The sequence below is a fragment of the Cricetulus griseus genome, chromosome X, assembly GCF_003668045.3.
Source record: "Cricetulus griseus strain 17A/GY chromosome X, alternate assembly CriGri-PICRH-1.0, whole genome shotgun sequence".
Classification (NCBI taxonomy): Eukaryota; Metazoa; Chordata; class Mammalia; order Rodentia; family Cricetidae; genus Cricetulus; species Cricetulus griseus.
The window spans coordinates 62,224,565-62,246,681 of NC_048604.1; the positions used below are offsets into that span (position 1 = coordinate 62,224,565).

The window sequence follows — 22,117 nt, forward strand, 5'->3', positions numbered from 1 at the left end:
TGTGTTGGAAAACAACAAAGGTGGGCTCCCACTCTCCTTACCGCCGTAGAGCCAGAAGAAGATGCAATATATACACGGATCACCATCCTGGAAACAAGAGCTTGTGGTCGGTCGCTGGAGTGTTGAAAAGGGCTGAGAAACAGCTGCAGCAACGCTGGAACAGAGCAAGGGGCCAAACAGAGGTTGGAAGAGGAGGGTGGGGGAAGGTGGAAGGGGAACTGGCCAGAGCCCCGCCTCCACCAGTGGCTGCTTTCAATGAGCTTCCAGCACTGCAGTCCCAGCCCCAAACCCCGGAAGGCTCAGGCTCATTTGCATCATTTCTAAATTGTTTTTTTAAAACACAGGATCTCGAACAGCACCGCGAGATCTGTTAAAACAATTCTTTTTGACTATTCCCTCTCCTGGAAGGGGGCGAGGGAGAAATAAAAGAAGGAGTAGGGGGGCGGGGATCCCTGAATTGCACTAGGTTAGAATAAAGGACCCTTTCCCATGTACAACAGAAGTTTTGAGTGTTACTTCCTGCTCAGAAATGTATGCAAATAACATAGTTGAAAGCTAGCTTTGTGTTGAATCCAAACACTAGTTTAATTTTTTTAAAACCACGTTATCAAAGCCTTGTGTATTTTAAGACGCCTATAATGAAGTGAGCGATTTTTTTAACCTTAGTTGGTTGCAGGAATTCGGTGTGTTCTGAAATGTTGTGCGATGTGGAGGAGGGCTGGAGAGAAGTTTCAAGTTTCCCTAAACCGGAAAGAGCAGAATAAGTCTTCTTTTTGTCTGGGCTTTTGTTAAAATAGGAAACAATCCTTTAGTGGGAATTTGCAGGAGATATAATCAAGAATTCTAGAATGAAGGAGGAAATTGTAGAGAAAAAAAAATAATAAACAACTCTGGAATGAAGTAGGAAATTGCAGGAAGAAAATCATCAGTAAATACTTAGAACGAACTTTGTGCCCTTCGTGTTTCATACCTGTAATCTCTGCACTTTGGAGGTGAGACATGATTGCCTGGAATTAGAAGCTCGACTATGCTAAAGAGTGAGACTATAAAAAACCAAAAGCAAACAAAAAGACTTTCTACAAATTATCAAGTACAGTAAATTAGAGTAATCTAGCCACCATACTCATTATCAACATCACAGCTACTCTTCATTTTACTACCCAGAGCACTATGCCAAGGAAAATTTTTATAACTATAAATCAAAATCATAATCATGATGTTGAAAAATCTATAGTTTCTTTTACATTATTGCTGTACAACTCTCCTTTTGGAGTTCTATATTAATTGTTTGGACTCTTAAAATAATGGAAAAAAGGAACAGAAAGAACAAAATATTTCTATCTAGCATATAAACTATTGAATGTAAATAATTATTCCTAGAAAACTGAATAGTGGCATTAGCAGATAATCTGGTAGGCCTTGTCGATACCTTAGAGAAATGGAGCCCCAAGGTTGGATCTCTAGTACTACACACACACACACACACACACACACAGAGAGAGAGAGAGAGAGAGAGAGAGAGAGAGAGAGAGAGAGAGAGAGAGAGAGGGAGAGAGAGAGACAGAGAGAGACAGAGAGACAGAGAGAGAAACACATACAGAAACACACACATGCACTTGTGTAATAGATGTTATATTTGCCTTAGTGAAAATGAGCCAATAAATTGTTTTATAAATAAAATCTGCTGATTCTTAATGATAAGAATTCTGGTACATTTTTAAGGGATACTGTTACCAATATTTCTTTTTTAAATTTGTTTTTATTTAAATTAGAAACAAGCCTGTTTCACATGTCAATCCCAGTCCCTCTCCCTCACCTCCTCCCCCGCTCCCCACCAACCCCCCACCCCATTCCCCCTCTGCTACCCAGGGAGCATGAGGCCCTCCATGGGAGATCGCCAAAGTCTGTCATATCATCCAGGGCAGCACCTAGGCCCTCCACCATGTGTCCAGGCTGAGAGAACCTCCCTCCACATGAAATGGGCTCCCAAAGTCCATTGATATGCCAGGGATAAATACTGATCTACTACCAGAGGTCCCATATATTGCTGAGGCCTCCTCACTGACACCCACATTTAGGGGGTCTGGATCAGTTCCATGCTGGCCTCCCAGCCATTACTCTGGGGTCCATGAGCTCCCCCTTGTTCAGGTCAGCTGTTTCTGTGGGTTTCACCAGCTCGGTCTTGACCCCTTTGCTCTTCACTCCTCCCTCTTTGCAACTGGATTCCAAGAGTTCGGTTCAGTGTTTAGCTGTGGGTGTCTGCCTCTGCTTATATCAGCCACTGGATGAAGGCTCTAGTGTTACCGATATTTCTAAGGTAAGATAATGGATATTATTATATTATTATACTTGTTCTTCACTACATTCACTTGTCCTTAGGATGAGTATTCTGGGATGGTCATTCTAGAATGGTCATTTCTGCTTAATTTAATTTGTCCATTGAGAAATCATCCTAGATCACTTGCTTTTATTATTTGGCTGGAAAGATTACAGTCTGAATAAATTGGGACAGATCAAAGAGTTTTCAAGTAACACATGCAATCTATTCCCATAGAAAACCATGACAGCCAATTGTCAGTGTATTTCAGAAATTAAAACTAAACCCATACCATGTAAAAAAATTATAAAATATTGAACACCATGGCATGTGCCCATGGTCCCTGATACTCAACTAAGAAGATTATTTGTGTTCAGGAGTTCCAAGCCAGCACAGGCAACATGATGAGATCTCGTCTCTCAGTTGAGCACTGCCCCAGTAACTAAAGATAATGTCTACTGTGTGACATTATCAGCCTTTCCAGGCAGAGGGGATAGGGCAAGGCACAAGAGTTGAATGTAATGGCAGGGATTTTACATTTTATTTATTATAAAATGCTATTTTGAGCTAGTTTGAGCATGGTCTGAATGACATCAGTCACTTCAATGTATTGGCATTTACTTTGATGCTGCTGATCACCAAATTGTGTTGTGTGAACAATGAATGAATTCTATCTTCTATCAAAAATAAATAAATAAAATGCTATTTTGTAAAATTTTACCTACATAAATAAATTTATGTAATTCTCCAGTGTTAGAAAATATGGTTTTGAATGGTTTTATGTGTTTCAGATTTATAGGCATACCAAAAGTTATGTAAACAATTGTCCTGGCTAGTTATTTTCCCCGCTTGACCCAAGCTAGCTTTTTCTGGGAAGTGGTACTACAAGTGAGAAAATGCCTTTATCAGATTGCCTATTGGAGTCTATGGAGTATTTTCTTGATTAATAATTGCTATGGGAAGGCCCAGTCCATTGTGGGTGATGTCATCCCTGGGATGGTGATCACAGGTGCTATAAGTAAACAGGCTGAACAAGCTATGGGGAGCAACCCAGTAAGAAGCTCCTGCCTCCTGCCTTGAGTTCCTGCCTTGGCTTCCCTCAGTGATGGATTGTTACCTGACAATATAAGATGAAATCAACCCTTTCCTCCCTAAGTTGCTTTTGTTCATAATCTTTATGACAACAACAGAAACCTAAGACAATTCTCTATTATTGAGCAAATTGCTTGTTTTCAATTATTCTGTAATGTAATGCTATAGTGTATATCAATAAATGTTTATCTACAGCTCTAAGAATTTCTTAGGATCTTTACAGTGATATGGCTCAGCAGGTAAAAAGCCTCACTCCTGGTAAAAGTTTGCTCCTGGAACCCACAAGGGAAGGAGAGAACTGATTCCTAAAATTGTCCTTTGATCTCCACATATACACCATGGCACATGTGTGACCATGCAGACATGAATACCCCTCACACACATATCATGCTCATCATTCACACACAGATATAATAATAATAATAATAATAATAATAATAATAATAATAATAAATAAATAAATAAAAATTTTACAAATTGATTATTTAATGCAGAGTTGTTAGACACTGGAGATTACAGTTACAATGATATATAATGTAAGCCTAGTATCACAGTGACTAGGTAGAATGAAAAAAGACTGTTAACTGAAGAACTAGCTAATGTTACCCTAGTCATGATGATTGGATTTTGGAGATTTCAGCTAAGTTCTTATGTCTGTGTTGCAGAGAATAGTCTGAATACAATCCTTTTTATATTTAATTGTAGTGTGTGTGTGTGTGTGTGTGTGTGTGTGTGTGTGTGTGTGTGTGTGTGTGCCTGTGTACCGTGTGTAAGTGTGTTTGTGAATTCTGGCCTGCACTCGAAAAAGGTCTTAGGACAAACTGTGGGAGTCAGTTCTCTCCTGTCACACTGTGTTATCCAGAAATCAAACTTAGGTCAGCAAGTCTACCTGCAAGGATGGAGGCCTAAGACCTCCTGTGTGAGCAGGCCAGAAAGGAGGTGGTCAGAGGTTATTTAGAGCTACTTCCACCAAGGAGGTCAAATGTTTGGACCCAGTAAGAAAATAACATTTTCTAGGATGAGCAAGATGGCTCAGTGTGTAAAGGGGTTTGTTACTAAGACTGATGACCTGGGTTTGATTCATGGGAGTCACATGGTGGAAGGGAAGAACAGATTCCCAGTCTCCACTTCCATGGCATGGTATGGCATGGGTGTGTGCTTACATGCACATATACACACAGAGACAGAGACAGAGACAGAGACAGAGAGACACGGAGACCCAGAGACTCAATAAACAAGCAAGTAAATCTAAAAAAGAGAAAAGGTTTTCTTTTTCTCAATGTTTGTGTGTATAAAGTTGAATCTCCCTGGAATTTCTAATCCTGAGCAGGATATGAAAGTATACAAACAGTCTCTGCTTGAGAAGGAGGACATGCTATCCTGAGGGACAATCAGTTCAGACAATGGAATGGGAACTACATTCAGGGAAAAGGTCAAATTAGGAGAGTCATCTCATTATGAAGTGGACTCTCAAGTGAGTAGAGAGAACACTTTTTAATAAGAGTGATACAGTGGAATTGGAACACGAGATGGACTCTCTGGATAGAGGAGGGTTCTTCTAGCTCTTACCCTAGGCCAACTTAACATATCATATTTTGCAGAGACTATTGTGAAGGGGAATGTACTATATATGTTTATCTTATTGACTGTTAAATAAAATACTGCTTGGCCAATGAGACAGCAAGTTAGACGGAACTAGGAGTCAAAGAGGATTCTGGGAAATGTAGTAGAGAAGTGCTGATCCAGGCAGGAAGTGACATAGCAAGGAGACTCATATTTAAGCAAAAGAAAAACAGGAAGGGTGCTCTTTTCCCCTCCGCTCCTGCTCCAGTGGCACAATGTGATCCACAGTAAAGAGGGACGCCAATAAGGCGTCCAATAAGATAAGTCTTATAAAATATATAGATTTATGATAATGGCAGAAAGATTTATCATAACACTATTGAGCTTCTTCTCTATGGAGCCCTACTTCATGAGAGAGTTCTTCAGTTTTGATGCTTTTAAAAATTCACTGTATTCCCTACAAACACATTCTGTACTCCCTAATTCCACCACTGTATGGTGAGACCACGGAAATGGTCTCAGTGTGCACACAATGATTGCTCCAACAATCCAGGACAGGGAACTTAAAGAACATGCTTTGGGGAACACTATGCTCATGACCATTGCCACATGGGGACCTACCCCAGCAAATGGAATTTAGAGTCATCTTGCCAGGCCAGAGGACATTTTTTTGTAATCTTTTTATTAGTTCAAATTAGGAACAAGCTTGCTTCACTTGTCAATCCCTTCTCCCTCTCCCTCTCCCTCCCCCTCTCCCTCTCTCCCTCTCCACCCTACCCCTTCCCCCCACCCTCAACCTACCCCCACCCCATCCACCCTCCACTCCCCAGGTAGGGTAGAGCCCTTGACTTGGACTCCCCAAAGTCCACCACATCATCCTGGGCCGGGCCTAGGCCCTCCCCCATGTGTCCAGGCCGAGAGAATATCCCTTCACGTAGGATGGGCTCTTAATGTCCCTTCTTACACCAGGGAAAAATACTGATACACTACCAGGGGCCCCATAGAGTGCAGAGGCCTCCTAATTGACCATGTTCAGGGGTCTGGATCAGTCCTGTGCTGGCCTCCCAGACAGCAGTCTGGGGTCCATGTGCTCCCCCTTGTTCAGGCCAGCTGTTTCTGTGGGTTTCACCAGCCTGGTACTGACCCCTTAGATCTTCATTCCTCCCTACCAGAGGACATTTTTAACGGGTCTTACTCTCCATGTGTCTCCTCCCACAAACATCCGCTGATTTACCTGATATAAGACATTCTCCATGTTTCTGACATAGGGTGTGGTATTTCTTTATGCTACATTCCATTTGCATGTTTTGATTACATAGAACAGTCTGAATGCAGTCTTCTTCCCTGAATGTACTTGCCATTCCATTGTTTGAATTGATCGTCCTTCAGGATAGCTCGTCTACCTTCTCAAGCAGAGATCGTTTATATACTTTCACAACCTACTCAGGATTAGAAATTCCAGGGAGATTCATCTTTATACACATGAACCTCATGAAAAAGAAAAGCTTTTCTTTTCTCTTATTTAGATTTACTTGCTTGTTTATGGAGTCTCTGTGTGTGTCTCTCTCTCTGTCCCTTTCTGTCTGTCTCCCCCCCCCCCCGTGTGTGTGTGTGTGTGTGTGTGTGTGTGTGTGTGTGTGTGTGTGTGTGTGCATGTAAGTACACACCCACACCATACCATGCCATGCCGTGCCATGCCATGGGAGTGGAGATTGGGAGTCTGTTCTTCCCTTCCACCATGTGAATCCCATGAATCAAAACCAGGTCATCAGTCTTGGTAAAAAAAAAAAAAAAAAAACCCTTTACACACTGAGTCATCTTGCTCTTCCTAGAAAATGTTATTTTCTTACTGGGTCCAAACATTTGACCTCTTTGGCAGAAGAAGCTCTAAACAACATCTGATCTCCTTGTGACTGCAGCTGTTCTCTCTCTCTCTCTCTCTCTCTCTCTCTCTCTCTCTCTCTCTCTCTCTGTCTCTTTGTCTCTCTGACTCTCTCCCTTCCTCTCACCCTTCTTTCCTTCCTTCCTTCCTCCCTCCCCCCTCCTTCCCTCCCTCCCTCCTTCCTTCTTTTTTCTTCTTTTTTAAAATTACTTTAATAGAGCTGGAGAGATGGCTCAGCTTTAAGAGCATTGGCTGTTCTTCCAGAGGACATAGGTTCAATTCCCAGCTCACAACATTCTGTAATTCTAGATGCAGGGGGTCCGATGCCCTCTTCTGGACGCCATTGAGGACTGCATGTCCAGAGGTGTATGCAAAATACCCAGACATATAAAACATCAACAACAACAACAATAATAATAGTAGTAGTAATAACAAATAATAATATCTCAAAATATTTTGAGGGAAACCTGGACTACATAGGGAAGGGAGTTTGTTTTAGAGTTATTTTTGTTTTATGTATATGAGTGTTTTGCCTGCCTGCCTGTTTGTTTGCTCATATGTATACTACCTGAATGTCAGATGCCTTCAGAGCCCAGAAGAGGGGATCTGATACTCTGGAACTGGAGTCACAGACTGTTGTGTGCCAAGTGGATGCTGGAAATTGAACCTGGGTCTTCTGTAATAGCAGCCAGTGCTCTTAATCACTGGGCTAATTCTCTAGTAATAATCTCCAGAAGGGATTCACTTTCCTGTCCCCCACAGCCACCAGACATGAACATAAACATATAGACATAAGTGCGGGCAAAACAGCCATACACATTAAATCCAAATAATTTAAAATATATTTGTATTTATTCTCTAGGAGTTCTATACATGAACACAGTGTATTTTGATCATGTCCACCCACTAATCTTCCTTCCAACTCCTTACAAATCCTCACCACCTCATTTCCTTCCCACCTTTCTGTCTTATCTTTTTTAACCCATTCAGTCTAATTAATCCTCCTCTTATGTGAATGGGGTAGGGCTGCCCACTGGAGCTCAGGGATCTTATTAGAGGCCACAGTCTTAAAAAAAATTTGCCCTTGGTTACTTTGTTTTGTTTTTAAATCCAAGTAACCCAGTTCTTCCTTGTTTAGGTCTACAGCATTTTTTAAATCTTTATTACACGTTTATTTATTTTGTGTGTGCATTCTTTGGGCATGGAACAACTCATGGGAGTCAGTTCCCTAATTGTACCATGTGGTGTCTGGGAATGGAGCTCAGATGTGCCTTTACCTGCCGGGCCATGATCACCCGCCACCACTCTTTGATATTTTTGTGTGTTTATTTTGATAAAGGGTCTCAATATGTAGTTCTGAGTGGCCTGAAGTTGTGTAGACCATGTTGTCAGTTGTCACCAAACTCACAGAAAATTGCTTACTTCTGCTTCCACAATGCTGAAATTGAGGGTGTGGACCATCATGCCCACTTCATCTTTGATATGTTTAAGATTTTTTTAAAGATTTTATTTATTTATTATGTATACAACATTCTGCTTCCATGTATATCTGCACACCAGAAGAGGGTACGAAATCTCATAACAGATGGTTGTGAGCCACCATGTGGTTGCTGGGAATTGAACTCAGGACCTCTGGAAGAGCAGTCAGTGCTCTTAACCTCTGAGCCATCTCTCCAGCCCGATATGTTTAAGATTTTTAAAGGTATGCTTTAATGTTTGAAATTGCTTTTAACAAATTATGTTCTAACATGTAGAAGGCAGGAAATTAGAAAGAAGTCACTGTGGCATGGGAACCTTCACAAATGTGTGATGAACAATACAGGTAGCATAAAGGAGAAAGGGGAATATTGGAGAGGAAGGTTTAATAGTGTGTGGAAGAGGATGGGAGTGTAGGGCAGATGCTAGCACCATGGAAGAAATAACTAACACTAAGGACATTTGAAAAGCCTATATGGAAAAATATACAAACATATGAGTTTATGCATGTATCTTCCCAGAAGCCATGTTACTGAATGGAAAGCCTATTGCCAGGATTGAGATAACTCCCCTAGAATTGTTGCTTAAGGGATGTCCCAGGGGCCACCCACACAGCATAAGCTATTGCCATTGCCCCTGGTTGCCCACCAGAAATGATGGTAAGTAAGCCTCTTTTGCAGAAGGCACCACACACTTTGGTCCCAGGGCATGCACCATTCAAGGTGCCACGGACCTGGAAGCTTCCTCCTTGGTGCATAGCAATCCTAGTACCAGAAGGTGCTAGTGGGCTACTGGGGAGAAGTGGCCACCAACAACCTTATCCAGAGGTGAACCCTGTGGACTGTAGTAATGACCAGCATGACAAGGCATGTCCACATGTACAGTCTTGGCATGGACGTTATGGTGCTAATGAACTATTTTCTGACTGGATTTGAGTCCAGCTCGAGGAGAGGAAATTCATGCCTGGTACTGTAAATCTGAACAAGAACTCAGGGGGTGGGGAGCTCATAGGCCCAGGGGTCGGCCTACTAGTGTTATTGTGCTAAAGGAAAACAGAAAGTTTAGAAAACTTTCTTCTAAATCCATGTCTCTATACCTGCAGATCAGGGCATCTCAGTCATCATCAAAGAAGTTTCTTCGTGGGGGGTTGGTAACTAACAGAAACTCACAACTGCTCAAAGTGCAGAGAATAAGTACCTGTGGAATGTTTAGCCCTAAAAGGGACATCTGTATTATACTGTCTCCTTCTGTGGTTGCTTAGATGATAAATATCCCTCATCATCTCAGTCATTGGAACACTTGGTCCCTAGTTTTTGGTGATGCTTTAGGAGGTTTTGGAGGCGTGGCTGTGCTGGAGGAAGTGTAGCACTGGAGGCTGGGCTTCAGTGTTTAAAAGCCCCAGAAGCTGGGTCCCCACTGGGGGGGGGGTGGAAGCTGCCAGATCCAGCACTTTGAGTCAGTCCACCCCAACATCTACTTCTTCTATGAGCTGCTAGAGCATGGGAAGGAGCCACTTCCACAGAACCAGAGCTGCAGTATCACCATGACTATGGCAACAGCAGGATAATGAAGACAAGTGAGTTTCCAAAATGGTCCTTCTGCAATGGCCCAGTGTATATGGTGCTTCGGGCACCAGACCAAAGACTCATTGCAATGAATACTGGCATACAAGGCTATCTGGGATGACACACACACACACACACACACACACACACACACACACACACACACACACACACACACACATATACACCATAACTCACTGTAGTTTCTAGTGCCACTAGGACAAACAAATATTCAGTGAAGAGGTGGGACCATGCTGTTGCCCAGTAGGGCACACAGGACAGCGTGAAGCAGCCTGGAGCTTGCACTAAACTCAGCCCCAAATCACACTGCCCAGACAACAGCACGATCACCCTGGTTCTGAGCAGTGACAAGATGATCCAAGATAAGGAACAGTTCATTTTCTGGATTGGACCGCCTGGTGAAATCTCTATGATCGGTGATCCCTGGATCCAAAAGAGGCTTTGGGTAGGCACTGTGGCTGTAGCCATACTGTTGCAACTCCCTTCACCACAGTTGACTGCTGTGGGGAGGCCCTGGTTGGGCAAATCACCTCCAGCTCTAGCACAAACTTGTGCTGGAGGCAAGTATACACTACTAGGTCTCCGAGTCGGGGTGAGGTGGGGACAGTTTGTCTTCACCTGCATTGTTTTAGCATAGATGTCTTATGCAAACAGCTTCTTGTGCTGGAAAGCCTTCTAGAAGCTCCTTAGCACACAATTACACTTCCTGCCAGTAGTTTTTCCTTGCGTTTGCCTTTGAGTAACCCAGCCAAATCTCTTCCTCAGTTTTAGCTTTTTTTTTAAATCCCTTCTATTTTTCTCTCCCAATTCCAGACATTCTTTACATGCTGTTCTTTAGACCCACCAAAGCCGTTTCTGCTTTATAAAGAGCTCCCCCCACCACAGGTCTCAGCAAAGTCACTAAAGCTCCAGATGAGTCTCCAGGTCCCAGTCCTCCCTCCAGGCTATGGTGACCACTGTCCTATCAGGCCCATATATGGAGCATCATGTATGGCTTTCCTTTTACCTAGTTCCCTCTAGAGCGCCTCTCCCTCCTCTGTGTTCCTCTAACCCTTGATATTTATAGAGACTTCAGATGGAGATAACCAAGGGTTACTGATGCCTCCGATAAGCTAGTCCATGAAGGACTGGTTTCCCTCAGATTGTCTCAGGTTATTCAGTCTTTGCCTTAAGGAATAGTGCTGTTTTTTTTTTTTTTTTTTTTCTGTCTCCACAGCAGTTAGAGTGATTCCATCTGCTCCCATGGTCCACAGACACATCACAGGCTGTGAAAACGTCTTTCATTGCGTAAAGGCCTTACCCACAGGGCTGGAGATATGGCTCAGAGGTTAAGAGAGATGGCTGTTTTTCCAGAGGACCCAGGCTAGAGTCCCTGAACCCACATGGCAGCTCACAACTATCTGTAACTCCGGTTCCAGGGAATCCAACAGCCTCCTCTGGCTGCTGTAGACACTGCACACATGTGCTGCACAAACACACATCCAGACAAAATGCCCATACACATAAGAATAAAGAAAACTCTTCCCCAGTCCCGTCCGTTAAAGTGCTGAATATTCATTCCCTGGTTATCACAGTTTCTTGTTCTGGACTATTATTGTTAAGGACTATTATTGTTAAGGCATCCATCTGCATGATGGATCACAGATCTCTTCACCTCTCTTCTCTTCCTCTCTCCTCTCCTCTTCTCTCCTCCCCCCTCCCCTCTCCCCCTCCGCTCTCCCCCCTCTCATAAAGGATGGACCTGAAGGATATCTTCTGTCCCTTTTATTTTGTTCTCCCCTCGCCCCACTCTGATTCTTTCTGAGTTCTTGGATTCCAGTAAAGGCTTTTGAACATGAATTTAGCTTGTACTTGTACTCTCTTTTCCCTTTAGCCTCCAATCCTTAAGAAACGGCAAAACACCTCTTAATTAAGGTTGCCATTGCTGTGATGAAACACCATGATCAAAACCAATATGAAGGGATAGGGTTTATTTGACTTTCACTTACACAGCACTGTTCATTCAGGAAGGAAGCCAGGACAGGAACTCAAACAGGGTGGGAACCTGGAGACCGGAACTGATGCAGATGCTATGGAGGGGTACTGTTTACTGGCTTGTTCCTCATGGTTTGCTCAGCCTGCTTTCTTATAGAACCCAGGACCACCAGCCCAGGGATGTCACCAGCTACCATGGGCTGCGCTCAATCACTAATTAAGAAAAAGTCTTGCAGCCTTGCCTATAGTCTGATCTTGTAGAGGCATTTTACCAATCCAGGTTCCCTCTAGCTTGTGTCAAGTGGACATAAAATTAACCAGCACAGCACTTCTATCTTATTCTTTCATTTATGCAGTTTGCTTGCTACAACAGAGGCTAACACAAAGGACACCAGCTTCAACTCCCTTTCTTGTTGCAAGTTTTCCTTTAAACAAACAAGCTCCTTCTGGGCCACCAACTCGGCCTCAGGTACATCTCTTACTATACCCAGCAGTGGTTAGGCAATCTCTCATGCTACTTGCCAATAATCTCGACCCATGGGCGTGACTCAAAGACTGCAAAACGGTCTATAAACATTCAGCTGGCTTCAGAGCATCTCTGTACTCATCATTCAGGCATGCCACCCATACCACCTAGATGAAGACTGCCTGCCATACTGAGATTTTCACCACAGATACTCCCTGATGATTCAGCCTTAGTTGCCCATCTCATTATCCATAGCAAAAAAAGAATAAAATGCAGCTACTCCCGTAGCACAAAGGCACATTAACACACACCATATGGCTGTATCGGAATTTCCTCTGAGGGTACTCCCCCTTCAGGCTGTTCTGCTTCAGTCGCATGCCTTGCTAACCATAGCCAGGAGCCTTCAATCACTCCTCTAAAACTTGTCTTTGGGTCTGTCCTGTCCCTTTTGTGTGTCAAGTGTTATGAAATAGGCATTTCCTGGGGAGAGGCAGCATACACATGTCTACTTACCCCAGAAAGGGAGCCTGCAACTGGTCAAAATAATGATTGCACAAATGTTCAATTTGTCGAACCAATGAGATTTTTTATTGGAGGTTTTAACAAAAGTAGGGGTGAAGGGTTACTTACAAGAAGCAGGAGTAACTCAAAAGCAGCAGCATTACCAGAAAACCACCTCAACAGGGATGGTAATGCCCAAAGCTGTAACCCCGGAGCTCTCTACGGAGCTTGAGAGCAGCTCCACAGTCCAACACCTTTCTTCCTTTCTGCACTTTGGCTGCTCAGTCTCCATGCTTCCTCCACCACCAGCAACCGTTTTCTTTCTTATTCACTGCTGGTTAGGAACCCCCAAGAACGCTGCAAGTACCTGTGTTCCATCTGCCACACGACACAAGACCCTTTGTTTACATCTTCTTTGCCTCCTGAGACAACTGAACTGTCCCTTTCTTCCTTGGGAAAATGCCTCAATTTGGATAGTGTGTCCCAACTGGGAGGACATGGCGAACAACAACATGGCAATTCACAGTAGCTGTGATTACCCACACAAGACCGGCCCAGAATCAAGCTACTCAGTATTCTAACCTGAACAGGAGAAGCGCTCATGAACCTTCCCTCCTGAGGAGCAATTGACAAGTTGATGGCTTCCTTGGGAAGGACAGTAGTTCTAGGGGTGTGGTCCCTGGTAGTTTGATCACATTTCGGTGCCTAGTCCCATGCTTAGGAGTATATATGCTTAGCACAAATTGTACTCAGTAGGTTAGTTTTTAAAAGGGTGAAGTCATGAAGTGAGAGGGGGAAAGGGATAGGAAGTGAATATGATCAAGTATATCCTATGGAGTTCTCAAGAAGCAATAAAGCATCATATTTAATAAAGAACATTATGCATATTCTTAAGAGTTGTGTAACTATAGTAGGCTACTGAATTATAATTATGCCATCTCATGAAAGCCTTCCTAAGAATACTTTAAAGTGCTAAAGTTGTCTTAAATAAACTGGTCTCTGGTCACTTAGATGACCCATAAATGCCTAGAGTAATCTGCTCTCTGGACCAGCCATAGAGTTCTAGAGTAAACTGATCTCTGGACAAGCCATAAACTCTTGGAGTAAACTGGTCTCTGGACCAGCAATAAACTCCTATACCATGTGCCTCTGACCTAAAGGTTATGAGAACTGTCTGACCATTTAACTGCTATCTCTCTACTTCTGTAAACAACACTTGCTTGCTGCAGATGTCAAGGGCTGCCTTTCTGTATATGTCACAATTATAATTTTTGCCTTTAAAAGTGTGAACAAATTGGAGGTCAAGGCTGCTTCCCACTATTTTGCCTGGAACAGCTAAGCCTGTGGTAAATAAAGACTCCATATGACTTATTTAGGTACCTTGGGAGTTTTTCTCTTCAGGTACCACATAACATGATGTTATTTTTAAATTGAAAATTCAGAGGGTGGGGGGGGGCTGGGGAGATGACACAGTGGGTAAAAGAACTTGCTGTGAAAGTATGGGAACCTGAGTTGTGATCCAAGTACCTAGGCTTTAAAACAAAACCTGGAGGGCCACACTCTTCTACAGCCTCTGTACTGTGGGAGATGGAGACAGAAGGATTTCAAGAGCTTGCTTGCTTCAAGTCTAGCTTCAGCATTTGGAAGGGAATGTGCCTCAAAGGAATGAGACAGGGAGTGACGTATTAGGGCACCCAACATCTTCCCCTGGCCTCTTGTACACATGGGTATATGCAACCCACTCCCATTCATATGTATCATATACACATGGACTGCACTCACACATGTATACTTTCTCTCTCTTTCTCTTTCTCTTTCTCTTTCTCTTTCTCCATCCCTCCCTCTCTCTCTCTCTCTCTCTCTCTCTCTCTCTCTCTCTCTCACTCTCTCTCACATACACACACACACACACACACACACACACACACACACACACAAATGTACACACATGCACTTTAAGTATCTATCCAAAAAGAATTTTTAAACTATGCTTGGTTGATTTGTGTGTAGTCATTATACATATTTAGTAAAAGTTGACTTTTCGTGAAATGCTATGAACACTGAATTTGATATCTAACAAGGTTGACTTGGTACTATTTGTGGAAATTTAAAACATTAGGTATATCTTTATTGTAATGTTGTTTCCTTTTGTCTTCTGTTTTAAATAATTTATTTATGTGCATTGGTGTTTTGCCTGCATGAATATCTGTGTGAAGGTGTCGGGTCCCCTAGAACTGAAGTTATGGACAATTCTAAGCTGCCATGTGGTATAACACGAATAAATAAGTGACCCAGAGACAAGATATTGGGGTTCAAGCTGAAGATCAGGGAAGCAAAGTAGCAGGCTACTAGCTCTTACTACTGCCTCAGTCGAAATGGGCTGATCCTGCTGCCTTTCCTCAATGTGGCTGGAGAGGGAATGGCTGATACCGACTAATGAAGATCCTGCTCTTATCTTTTACACCTCTTTAGTTCTGGGATTAAAGGTGTGTGATCCCAGGTGCTGAGATCATCTTTGTGTGAGCTGTTTCTCTTTAGGACTGGATCAATCTTGTGTAGATCTGGGTGGCCTTGAACTCTTAATCCTGAGTCCTAGGATTAAAGGTGTGTGCCACCACCTCCTAGCTTCTGGCTGCCTGAATTAAAGGTGTGTGCCTGGCTTCTATGGCTTGTGGCTAACTTTGCTTTCTGAATCCTTGGGCAAGCTTAAATAAATTATAAATAACATATCGCCACATTGTGGGAGCTGGGAACTGAACCCTGATCATTTGGAAGAGCAGTCGGTGCTCTTAACTGCTGAAACATCTCTCCAGCCCCACCTTTTGTCATCTTAAATAGTCAATATTTCTATTTACTTAAAATTTAAACAGAAAAAAATGCTGCTAGAAATAGTGTGCTAGTTCACCTGTAACAACATATATATATATATATATATATATATATATATATATATATATATATATATTGGTTTTTCGAGACAGGGTTTCTCTGTGGCTTTGGAGTCCGTCCTGGAACTAGCTCTTGTAGCCCAGGCTAGTCTCGAACTCACAAAGATACACCTGCCTCTGCCTCCCACGTGCTGGGATTAAAGGCGTGTGCCACCACCACCAGACCTCGAACAACATTCTTAATAAAATGTTTTTATTAATTCTTTGAGAATTTCCTGCATGCAGACAATGTACTTTCTTCATATTCAACTCCCACAACCCCCCTCATTTCTCTCATATCCTTGCAGTCCTCATCCCTCCACCACTTCCCAACTTTTCATGTCCTCTTTTTATTTAATAACTCACCCAGTCTAATTGGTTCTGCCTGTATACTCTCGGGTGTATGGCCACCAACTGGAACATGGTTGACTTATTAGGGACCACCCTGATAAAGAAAAATCAATGCTCCCTCCCACAGCATCCATTAACTGCCAATAAGTTCTTAACTAAGCATGAGTACTACCGAGCCACATCCCTCCATGCCGGAATGTTGACTGGCTTGATCTTTTGCAGGTTTTGCAAAGGTAACCCACAACTGTTGTGCATTTAGGAGTGCAGTGAGCCTGTCATATGCACCAGACACTCATTTACTACAGTCTTCTGACCTGTGGTCTCATAATCTTTCCACCCCCCCCCACTTCCAGGATGGTCCCTCAGCCTTGGGAGAAGAGGCTGTGATCGATGTCCTGTAAAGGGTTGACTATTCCTCAGATACTTATTCTCTGCACTTTGACCAGTTGTGAGTTTCTGTTAGTCACTAGCCCTTCACAAAGATCTTTGATGAAGACTGAGATGCCCTGATCTGCAGGTATAGAGACATGGATTTAGAAGAAAGTTTTCTAAACTTTCTGTTTTCCTTTAGCACAATAACACTAGTAGGCCGACCCCTGGGCCTATGAGCTCCCCACCCCCTGAGTTCTTGTTCAGATTTACAGTACCAGGCATGAATTTCCTCTCCTCAAGCTGGACTCAAATCCAGTCAGAAAATAGTTCATTAGCACCATAACGTCCATGCCAAGACTGTACATGTGGACATGCCTTGTCATGCTGGTCATTACTACAGTCCACAGGGTTCACCTCTGGATAAGGTTGTTGGTGGCCACTTCTCCCCAGTAGCCCACCTAGCACCTTCTGGTACTAGGATTGCTATCCACCAAGGAAGAAGCTTCCAGGTCCATGGCACCTAGAATGGTGCATGTCCTGGGGACCATAGTGTGTGGTGTCTTCTGCAAAAGAGGTTTACTTACCACCATTTCTGGGCAACCAGGGGCAATGGCAATAGCTTATGCTGTGTGGGTGGCCCCTGGGACATCCCTTAAGCAACAATTCTAGGGGAGATATCGCAAACCTGGCAATAGGTTTTTTATTTAGCAACATATATCGTCTGAGAGGAATATACCCCTTGTGTAGGGTAACTCCAATCAAACTGTTTTAAAGTATATATGTGTGTAGATTTCTACATGACCTTTAAAAATATCCTTAGTTTTAGCTATCCCTTCTCCCACTCCTCCTACTTCACTTTTCACAATCCTCTCCCAACTTAAATCCCCTTCACCATTTACCCTAGTTTGCTTTCTATTGCTGGGACAAAACACCACGATCAAAAGCAATATGAGGAGGAAACAGTCCATTACTGAGGGAAGCCAAGGTAGGAACCATAGCAGAGACCATGGAGGAGCATTGCTTACTGGTCTGTTCCGGATGGCTTTCTCAGTTTGCTTTCTTATACAATGCAGGACCACCCACCAAGGGGCAGCATTACTCACAGTGAGCTGGGCCCTCCTGCATCAATCATTAATTAAGAAAATCACCACAGTCTTTCCCACAGGCCAGTCTAATAGAGGCATTTTCTCAACTGAGGGTTCTTCTTCTTAGATGGCCCTGGCTTGTGTCAAGTTGACAAAAAAATATAGCAATCAGGCCTCTGTTATTCCCCCTTTCATCTTCCTTTCATACCGCCTGCTTTCTTCTACCCTCCCCCAACACCTGTCTTCCACCTTCCCACTAAAGCTCTCTTTCTGCTCTCATAGGTTCTAGAGTGATGCCAACTCTACCATAAATCTAAGGACTGGGTACTAAGGCCCACATATGAGAGAAAACATGGAAAGTATGTCTTTCTAGAGCTGTTACCTCACTCCGAATGTTTATTTCTAGTTCCATCCATTTACCTGCAAACTTTACTTTTCTTTGTAGCTGAATTAAAATTGCAGGGTCTATCAATACCGCAAATTTTCATTACTCATTCATCGCGTGATGAACAACTAGAAATAACATACACACTTCGGGTGTGTATTTAACTAGAATTTTGTGTACACTCACATTTTATGTGTTCAATGCCCATTACATTGGTTGTTATTTTGATAACAATAATCTTACTGGCCTTCATAAATCCTTGATTGCTGACTGTATCAGGAACAATGTCATTCATAACACTTGATGTCCATCGTCTTGCCTTCCCTGAAAGATGGAGGGAAAAAAATATGACACTCAGACTCAAATATCAACATGTAAATGTTTAAATCACACCCCACACTCCACACCCTACTCCCCACACCCCACACCCCCCACACACCCCCACTGCATTTTGATGGACTTCCTCTTGCTTTTGCCAACTGTCTATAACGAGAATATCAGCAGGGGAGCGCGGATGAATTAACATAAAATGTTTGGCTTAATAATTCTTAACTTTTATTCCCCACCTGGGATAAGGTGATGGGCAACAGAAGAAAGAAATCTTAAGACACTTCCAGAAAAGTGTTGAGTTCAGGGTTCTGACCACATACAAATTGCGGTACATCGGTGTGATCACTAGAGGGCACCACTGGCCTATGGAAGAGAAATGTCTACCACTTAAAGCAGAGACTTTTCGAGAATTTTTACCGGCTCTGCACAGAATTTCAACAGAAGGATAGAATGTGGTCCCATCCATTGTCCCAGAGCAGTTACATTGAAGGGTCTCAGGAAACAATAAGACTCCAGTTAAAATCAACAACAGTTTTCAAAACATTCCGATACTTGGAGGGAAAAAAAATCTGCTACTGAGATTAAAAGGCTATTGGTCCTATCCTCTTTGCCAAATCCCATTGATTCCACAAAAGGAAAAGGACAATTCCGTTACCATAAGAAGAAATTAACTAACGCTATGCTGGAAAGTTATTGCTTAGGTTTTATTTCTTCCAAAGAGTCGGGTTTGAGCTCCACTCCCGTCCCACACACTTTGTAGCATCGTTTTGACTTTTTATTTGGTTATGTCTTAGTTAGGACTTCTATTGCTGGAACAAAACACCATAACCAAAAGCCAAGTTAGTGAGAGTGTTTATTAGGTTTACACTTCAGCACTGTTGTTCAGCATTGAAGAAAGTCAGGACAGGAACTCAAAAAGGACAGGAGCCTAGAGGCGGGAGCTGATGCAGAGGCCATGAGGGGTGCTGCTTACTTCCTTTGGCTTCCTCAGCCTGCTTCCTTATAGAAGCCAGGGCAGGGATGGAACCACGCACAATGTCCTGGGCCTTTCCCCATCTACCCCTAGTTAAGAAAATGCTTTACAGGTGGATCTTATGGATCAAATGACTTACCTCCTTTCACATAATTCTAGTTTGTGTGTCAGGTTGACACAAGACAAACAAGCACAAGTTGCTAACACAGAATTTTATGAATTTCCAAAAACAAAACAATATATTTTGGCTTATGGTGAAGGGAGCTGGTAAATTTTCAGTTATAGCTGATATATATATATATATATATATATATATATATATATATATATATATATATTTTCTTCTACCAAGAATATTAGTTAAGAGTCTTGACCAGGCAGTAGTAGTGCATGGCTTTAATCCCAGCACTCAGGAGGCAGAGGCAGGTGGATCTCTGTGAGTTTGAGGCCAGCCTGATCTACAGAGCTAGTTCCAGGACAGGCAGAGCTGTTACACAGAGAAACCCTGTCTCAAAAAAAATGTTTTGTTTTGTTTTTGGTTTTGTTTTTTAAAAAAGAGAGTTGGTGTTTGATGCCTTGTTTTTTTTGATACATTGAGAAAAATCTATTTTCTAAATAGAATAATTCATGATTAGTCTTTCCCAAGACTCCCCAAACACACACATCCCCATTTTACAGATGGTTACTGTAATGATCAAGTTTATAGACTCTAGATAGAAATCAGGTTCTTAATCCTAGATTTTATAATAGTCTTATGACCTTGAGCTAGATTTCATTATTCTAAAGTTCAGCTTCTTCTTTTTGTACCCAACTTCTAAAATGATAAGGATATAAGATCATGCATGTAAGGCTTTTAACACAGGCAGTAATGTGATAGACACTCATCGCATAGCTACTTTTTAATGAGTCTGTAAGTACCACGCTTATGTATTGATATGATCTCATTAAGGAAAAGCTGTTTATAGTGTTGAATGTGATTTTCTATCACCTGTTGAGCAATAAACTTTGTGGCCAAAATGCAAGACATAATAAAAAAACACATAATCCAATTTGTACACTCATTTGAGTGTATTTCTAATATACATTACTCATATTTTAGAACAGAATACACATATAAAAATTATTTTCATAATAGCAAATGTTTTGTAAACATTTACTTACAAACTGCCACAGTTAATTGAGGTAGACACTATTAATACCTGTATTGTCCAGGTTCCAGCATCAGACTGCCAAGGTTGAGCTATTATCCCAAGACCTTTAGATAATACACAATAAAGTGAGGATCTAAGGTTTTTAAAACCAATTGTCTTTTTTCCCTTTTATTAAAAGTAAATTTTTCCTCTCACATAATATATCCTAATTACAGTTTCCCCTCCCTCTACTCCTCCCAGGTCCTCCCCACCTCCCAGCCCTCTGATCCACTCCTTTTCTGTCTCTCATTAGAAAACAAAGAAGCTTCTAATGAATACTATGAAGACAAAATATGTGATAAAACAAAACCAAACACATTACAATTGGACAAAATAAATAAACAGAAGGGAAAACGTCCAAGAAATGGTACAAGAAGCAGAGAGCCACTTGTCCTCACAGTTAGGAATCCTATACATACTATATACATATACATATACATACATACATACATACATACATACATACATACATACATACGTATATACATACATACTGAGACTGGTGCCTCAGTCTCTGGGAGTTCACATGAACTTTGATCATGGCAATTTAGAAGGCCTTGTTCGCCTCACGTCCGCCATCCCCTCTGGCTTTTATACTCTCTACTTCCTCTTCCCCCAGGGTTCCCTGAGCCCTGAGGGGAGGAATTTGATGAAGACATCCTGTTTAGGGCTGAGTGTTCCAAGGTCTTTCAGTCTCTGTATAGTGTCTGGCTGCAGGTCTCTGTATTTGCTCCCAGCTGCTGCTTGAGGAAGCTTCTCTGATGAGGGGGCTGAGAAAGACACTGATCTATGAGTATAGCAGAATGCCATTAGAAGTCATTTTCTTGCATTTTTTAAGAGCAGTAGTATTTGGGTTTAATTTTATCCTTGGTCTTTGAGCTATCTAATCTCTGCTTCTTGGTCACCCAAGTAGTGTAGAGTATGGGAACCATAAGTCATATTTAGTCTTTCCCAAGATACTGGTTGGTTGCTCCCACAAGTTTTGTGCCACCATTGCACTAGCATTTCTTGTGCTAGGCAAGACACCACTATAGATCAAAGCGTTTGTGGCTGGGTTGCTATTTATGTTCCTTTTTTAGGCAGTAGCACAGTACCTCCTGCTGGGGATCTCTACTCTAGTTTCCCTCCTCCCATTCCAGACCCCTACCCCACAGAAAGCCCGCCAAGGATCTGATCTAGACTAAGCATTAAGGGTATATAAGACCTTGGTGGACAGACCTGCCAGGTGATTCCTCTCCTGCCTTTCTGAGAGTCACTCAGGAGTGCTCTGCTTTGCTTTGCTCTGTTTACTAAAACTGGTCCTATTAATTCAGCTAGATTTGACTTACTGCATCGTTGGAGAAACCCACAAACCAGGGATCCAGTACTTATCACCTTCTTGTATCAAAGATGCTAGGACATAGGGGTGAAAGTTCTATGTAGGCCCCAGCTCAACTCCTCCATGTCCAATGAATAGCATAGGTGCTGTCTTCCGTATGGGCCTTGCCATAAGTTTGTGGCAAGCAACTACAGTCTTGGCTACAGCCTGCATGGTTTGAAGGTTCCCATTGGGTCCCTTTGACTAACTCAATTAGATAGAACCCAATACCTGGACTTGAAGCTTCATTTGTGACAAGAGATGGCCAGCTGGGGCTCTGTGTGACCCAT

At 42.5% G+C, this 22,117-nt stretch overlaps 1 protein-coding gene across 1 annotated transcript in view; it reads right to left on the reverse strand.

The window, feature by feature from the left end:
* The window catches only part of Sh3bgrl (SH3 domain binding glutamate rich protein like), a 96,738-nt gene extending 96,474 nt beyond the window's left edge, over positions 1 to 264 (reverse strand). The window contains exon 1 of the mRNA XM_027432832.2: positions 42 to 264. Coding sequence (XP_027288633.1) covers positions 42 to 86 — 45 coding nt within the window. The 5' untranslated portion in view covers positions 87 to 264. The remainder of the gene's footprint in view (positions 1 to 41) is intronic.
* Positions 265 to 22,117: the final 21,853 nt, after the last annotated feature.